Raw genomic sequence first — 6,748 nt, 5'->3', positions numbered from 1 at the left:
TCCTGATTGGCCCTGTCCGGGGGTATCATCGGTTGGGGCCACAGTGTCTCCTGACCCCTCCTGTCTCAGCCTCCAGTATTTATGCTGCAGTAGTTTATGTGTCGGGTGCTAGAGTCAGTTTGTTATATCTGGAGTGCTTCTCCTTTCTTATCCGGTGTCCTGTGTGAATTTAAGTATGCTCTCTCTATTTCTCTCTTTCTTTCTCTCTCTCGGAGGACCTGAGCCCTAGGACCATGTCTCAGGACTAACTGGCATGATGACTCCTTGCTGTCCCCAGTCCACCTGGCCGTGCTGCTGCTCCAGTTTCAACTGTTCTGCCTGCGGCTATGGAACCTTAACCTGTTCACCGGACGTGCTACCTGTCCCAGACCTGCTGTTTTCAACTCTCTAGAGACAGCAGGAGCGGTAGAGATACTCTTAATGATCGGCTATGAAAAGCCAACTGACATTTACTCCTGAGGTGCTGACTTGCTGCACCCTCGACAAATACTGTGCTTATTATTATTTGACCATGTTGGTCATTTTTGAACATTTTAACATCTTGGCCATGATCTGTTATAATCTCCACCTGGCACAGCCAGAAGAGGACTGGCCACCCCTCATAGCCTGGTTCCTCTCTAGGTTTCTTCCTAGGTTTTGGCCTTTCTAGGGAGTTTTTCCTAGCCACCGTGCTTCTACACCTGCATTACTTGCTGTTTGGGTTTTAGGCTGGGTTTCTGTACATCACTTTGAGATATCAGCTGATGTAAGACGGGCTATATAAATAAATTTGATTTGAAAGATGTTCAGAAACTTGTCCCAAAGCCACTTCTGCATTGTATTGGCTGTGTCCTTAGGGTCATTGGCCTGTTGGAAGTGGAGCCTTCACTCCTGTCGGAAGTCCTGGAGCAGGTATTCATCAAGGATCTCTCTGTACTTTGCGGCATTCATCTTTGCCTCAATCCTGACGAGTGTCCCTGTCACTGAAAAACATCCCCACAGCATGATGCTGCCACCACCATGCTTCACTGTGGGGATGGTGCCAGGTTTCCTCCAGACATGACGCTTGGCATTCAAGCCAAAGAGTTCAACCTTGGATTCATCAGACCAGACAATCTTGTTTCGCATTGTCTGAGAGTCTTTAGGTGCCTTTTGGTAAACTCCAAGCGGGATGTCATGTGCCTTTGACTGAGAAGTGGCTTCCATCTGGCCACTCTACAATAATGGCCTGATTGGTGGAGTGCTGCAGAGATGGTTGTCCTTCTATAAGATTCTCCCATCTCCACAGAGCAAGTGACCATCATGTTCTCGATCACCTCCTTGACCCCAATTGCTCAGTTTGGCTGGACGGTCAGCTCTAAGAAGAGTCTTGGTGGTTCTAAACTTCATCCATTTAAGAATGATGGAGGCCACTGTGTTCTTGGGGACTTTCAATGCTGCAGAAATGTTTTGGTAGCCTTCCCCAAATCTGTGCCTCAGCTCAAGGATGATCAGTGGAAGCAGGAGTCACCTGAGCTCAATTTCGAGACTCATAGCAAAGGGACTGAACACTTGTGTAAATAAGGTATTTCTGTATTTTTAATACATTTGCAAAATTTTCTAAAAACCTGTTTTCATTTTGTTATTGTGGGGTATTGTGTGTAGATTGCTGAGGACATTTTTCTATTTAATCCATTTTAGAATACGGCTGTAATGTAACAAAACGTGGAAAAAGTAATGGGGACGGAATATTTTCTGAAGGCACTGTAACTGAAGGTGAGAGGTGGTACTCTGAATGAAGGGGAAAATGCCATTCTTGAACACGGCGTGAAAAACGATTCGTACTAATAGTTTTTGTATGACTGAAGCCTTCAGTGAGAGGTCCAACGCTTTAATATTGAATCATTTCTGCCCTCTGAATTCATACGCATTATATAAATAGGACTGTTTAATTTTGTCTGGTTTGCCGCTCCAAGTAGTGGAATATTTGTGCTGATATAATTTTTAAAAAACAAGTCGTTAGGTTTAGGCAGGGCCAAACGTAAACAGGTAAACTGGGATATGACTAATTAATTAATTATTAGGGAGATTTTTCCACAAATAGACAGGTGTTGTCCTTTCCATGATACCAACATTTTATCTAATTTGGCTAACTTTCTATTAAAATGTATTGTAGTGAGAATTTCTTTCTTTCAGGATATGAATACTGAGTATGTCGACTTCACAGTCGGACCATTTTATTGGTAAACCAAACGTTTTTTTTTTGCGATCCAATACATAAAATTATGCATTTGATTGAAATTCGGTGGTAGTGAGTGTGTGGATAGTCCTGTGAGTTTGCAGGTCCTCCAGTTAGCCATTTTACTTTTCAGTAGTCCTATGGCTTGGGTACAGAAGCTGTCTCGGAGCCTGTTGGAGCTTGATGCTCGGATACCACTTGCCGGACGTTAACAGAGAGAAGTCTGGAAATGTTCCGAGCCATCCTCTGACACCGCGTGCTATATAGAGTTCATGGATGGCAGGAAGATCGCCCCAGTGATATACTGAGTCGTTCGCACCACCCTCTGCAGAGCTTTGCATTCGAGGGCGGTGCAGTTTCCGTACCAGACGTTTATGTAGCCATTCGATATACTCTCGATGGTAGGATCTGAGGGTCCATGCAACATCTATTGAGCCTCATGGGGAAGAAGAGGTGGTAATACATTCCTCATGAACCAGGGGAGGGGTGAAGCGTTCCCCTTCAATACAGTTCTGTGGTAAGTGCCTCCCGCCTATAGGGGCGCTGCAACTTTGAGGAGAGTCAACTCTTTGCTTGCGCACGCGGAAAGCAGGAAGCGCGCCATTGAAGAACCACAACGTGAATATTTCGAGTTTCTTGTCTTCCTTCGAGTGAAACGTATTGACAATTGTTTTTGGACAACAAAGCGTAAACCCACAAAGCTTAAACCCATAACGAGGATGGCGTACAGAGGACAAGGACAGAAAGTCCAGAAGGTTATGGTGCAGCCAATTGTATCCTTTCTTGATGAAAAACATAGTACAATATTTTGCCCTAGGCTGCGTTTCATTCATTGTTAGCTACCTACTATTAGTGGTAGTTGGCTACCTACAATTACTTTTCTGCGGCTAAACATTGGTTTGATTAACGTTAATTGCATATTTCTCAAAGCGGTTAGCTTGTCCAGGAACACAAATAGTGTAACCCATGATGCGTGCTCTATTATGTTACGTTAGCTAGCTAACAGTAACTCCAGAAAACATGTGCAGTCAAATCAGCCAATTTGCTAACTAAATGTTTGACACAGTTCCTTGACCCTATGTCCACCAGAACCTTATTTTCAGGTATCTACAGAACGTAAGTTTCATCCTTTTCATATTTTCTGCATTTGTCAATTGCAAATGTGGTAGACTTCATGCTTTTATAATACATTACAATCATTAGCAATCTCCTCAAATATAATCACAGCCTCTCTCCCTCTTCTCCCTGCAGCGCTCTCGTATCCAAGTGTGGCTGTATGAACAGGTTAACATGCGGATAGAAGGCTGCATCATCGTAAGTGATCATCCTTCGATATTTCCTCCTTTATTCTCTTAGCCAAAGCACCTGAAACTACACCAGGGCTGCTGACACCTAGCAAAATGTGTAGTTGAAAGCAACAAACCCTCTCTCTCTCTCTCTCTCTCTCTCTCTCTCTCTCTCTCTCTCTCTCTCTCTCTCTCTCTCTCTCTCTCAGGGCTTTGATGAATACATGAACCTGGTTCTGGATGATGCTGAGGAGGTTCACATGAAGACCAAGAACAGGAAGCCCTTGGGTAAGTCGGCGTGTGCTTCGCACGTGGTTGTAATGCCGCATTCATAACAAGTGGGAAACTTGGAAAAATACTACCAGTACTTGTAAGCTGGGAACAAGTTGTGTGTTTTGAAAACAAATGATCGTTTTCAAAAACCATATTAATAAATGTTTTGTTGCCTCCTGAGTGGCTCAGCGGTCTAAGGTTACAGTGCTAGAGGGGTCACTACAGACCTGGATTCAATCCCAGGCTCTATCACAGCCGGTCGTGATTGGGAGTCCCATAGGGCGGCTCACAATTAGACCAGTGTTGTCCGGGTTAGGGGAGGGTTTGGCCAGTGTTGGCCGTCATTGTAAATAAGAATTTGTTCTTAACTGACTTGCCTAGTTAAATAAAATGCAAATGCTGTTATTGAGTTCATTGCCGTATGACTTGATCATACCTACATCGTCATTACGCAAAATGGTACACTACATCATCGGGATATGCGTGCAACAAAAGTTCAATATTCACCTAATGCTACCATTTCTGTCAAGCTGTCTACGCATACAGTTTGATGCATACATTTCATAAATCCAATGTATGCACCACACAACGCACTGCAACTGCCTCTGCAATGTTGCAAGGCCAACGCAGCATTCCTTTGGAAATGAATGTACTTCTGGTGTACCAAAATGCAGTAATGCTGTTGGTGGAATCGAGGCGCTAGTCTGTGAAGTCAGAGTTGAGCATGTGGGAGAAGTCGGAGCTCAGCGACTATAGGCGGGTGCCCCACTAGTTATTACCGGTTTGAGGGACGTTCAAGTTGATTTTTCCAAACTGGTTGTTCCTGGGCCCAGTTTCCCAATATAATTTAGGCCCTATTGTTTTTTGTTCTACCTTGTTATTTTTTGTATTTCATTGTTAATTATTACGGCATTGTTGGATTTAGAGCTTGCAACAAAAGCATTTCACTGTACTTTAGCATGTGACTGAAAAACATACGTTTCAATGATGTACCTTTCCTTACAAGGGCCAAATATGTAACATGCGTTTCCTAAAACACCACACGGGAGAACAGTCGGTAAGTGCTTTGTTGGAGCGTGTGTCAATACTTATAGGATTAAAAGAAAGGCAGTGCTGCCCTCAGATCAGTGTTCCCAATTCAAATCTTACCTTAACATTATCATTATTTCAAAATACTGACGATGGATCAGCTCCTAGAGCGTTATTTTCACCTACAGCTGCAAATAGAGGCGGCTTATTCTAATGCTTGCCCGATTAAAAATGCACATGATTGCGCACGTTAGGCCTCACATCATGAAATATATTGAGAAAAATTACAGACCGTAGCCTGAAAGTAGAAAAATGTAACCAAATGTATTTCAATATGATTGAAATGGGCCTATAGCCTGCTGTATTTATATTTTAGGCATTAGATTTAGATAATTTTCAAATGCACGTTTAATAACTAGTTTGGTGAATTTGGTCCCTTGATGCTTCTGGGAACCGGACTCTGGACATTTTCCCGACTTGGAACAAGCTAGGTGGCATAAGATAAGCTACTAAAACGCTGGCCAACCCGCCTTAAGAAAAGTGATGCGGACAAAACAAGCAAATGCCTCTTCTGAGGGGAATTGCAATATCTACGCCATTGCCCAGAGCCAATCAAATGCAGGTGTTTAACAGACAGCACTGCCATTAAAATGCATTATTCAATATTGAAGTCAACGAGATAAGATTAGGAAGGATAGCCCTTAAGACTAGTCTGTGACCAACTCATGGTAAGCAGCCCTGTCCTGCACGTTGGACTAATAACATGCTGTTGCTGACACTCCATACTAGATAGGCGACGCTTGTCTTATAGGGCCTATTAATGCCATCGGATTGACAAACACAAGTTGAGTAAGGACTTAATAAAAAAACTTTTTTTTTTTAACACCTTTCTCTAGTTACTTCTCATATGTTGTTGATGATCATACAACTTTCCTTTGTTGGCAGTCTGAGCAAGTGTGTCCTATCAACCAGTCTGGTCATCATGACTGTTGGCTGAAGTGTCACTTACTGTAGGCTTATCACATGTCTCTCCATCTATCCTCACTTCTCTCAATTCCTCCCTGTATCTCTCCATCCATCTCTCTCAGGGAGGATCATGCTGAAAGGAGATAACATCACCCTGCTACAGAGTGTAGCCACCTAACTCAACCCAACAGGACCAAGTCCATCCATCTCCAGCTGACATACATTTTCTAGGATATATCTTTCCCCTTTTTGGTATTTTTTATTTTTACGTTCGATTTATTGCTAAAAATATTGAAGCTCAGTGGTGTTCGTGTTACATGAATAATGTAATTGTTTATTTTTGCCAGCTATTCCTCTGTAATAAATGTTTTGTTATCTGAAATATATACTCAAACCAATTACTCTTTAGTTTCTCAGTGAGAACATAGTTACCTGTAACTTTTTAAAGAATTGTAAAAAACAAATTGAAATAAGTTCAGCTGTTGGGTTGCATGGGCTACTGATTGAGATATGCTTCTAGATGTATTTTCTTCTCCCGCAATATTGACTTTCATAGCCACATACACTGAGTGTAGAAAAAATTAGGAACACCTGCTCTTTCCATGATTTAGATTTACCAGAGGAATCCAGGTGAAAGCTGTGATCACTTATTAATGTCACTTGTTAAATCCACTTCAATCTGAAGATGAAGGGGAGGAGACGGGTTGAATAATTATTTTTAAGCCTTGAGACATGGTGTGGGAATGTGAGCCGTTCAGTGGTTGAATGAGCAAGAGCAAATATTGAAGTGCCTTTGAATGGGCTGTGGCACCAGGCTTGAGTGTGTCAACTGCAACGCTGCTGTGTTTTTCATGCTACACCGTTTCCTGTGTATCAAGAATGGTCCACCACCCAAAGGACATCCAGCCAACTTGACAACTGTGGGAGGCATTGGAGTCAACATGGGTCAGCATCTCTGTGGAATGCTTTCGACGAATGAAGACTTTTCTCAGGGCAA

At 42.7% G+C, this 6,748-nt stretch overlaps 1 protein-coding gene across 1 annotated transcript; it reads left to right on the top strand.

Annotated features, from left to right (window-relative positions):
• Positions 1 to 2,477: 2,477 nt before the first annotated feature.
• On the top strand, positions 2,478 to 6,133 carry snrpe (small nuclear ribonucleoprotein polypeptide E). Its single transcript, XM_046342457.1, has 5 exons — positions 2,478 to 2,970; positions 3,287 to 3,313; positions 3,449 to 3,511; positions 3,693 to 3,771; positions 5,874 to 6,133. Exons 1-5 carry the CDS (start codon positions 2,917 to 2,919, stop codon positions 5,927 to 5,929), a joined length of 279 nt encoding a protein of 92 aa, XP_046198413.1. The 5' UTR covers positions 2,478 to 2,916; the 3' UTR covers positions 5,930 to 6,133.
• The last annotated feature ends 615 nt before the right edge of the window (positions 6,134 to 6,748 follow it).

This window comes from Oncorhynchus gorbuscha, linkage group LG03 (assembly GCF_021184085.1).
Source record: "Oncorhynchus gorbuscha isolate QuinsamMale2020 ecotype Even-year linkage group LG03, OgorEven_v1.0, whole genome shotgun sequence".
In the NCBI taxonomy this organism is placed as follows: domain Eukaryota; kingdom Metazoa; phylum Chordata; class Actinopteri; order Salmoniformes; family Salmonidae; genus Oncorhynchus; species Oncorhynchus gorbuscha.
The sequence above is the reverse complement of the archived record's forward strand: the minus strand, read 5'-3'. Positions and strand labels throughout refer to the sequence as shown.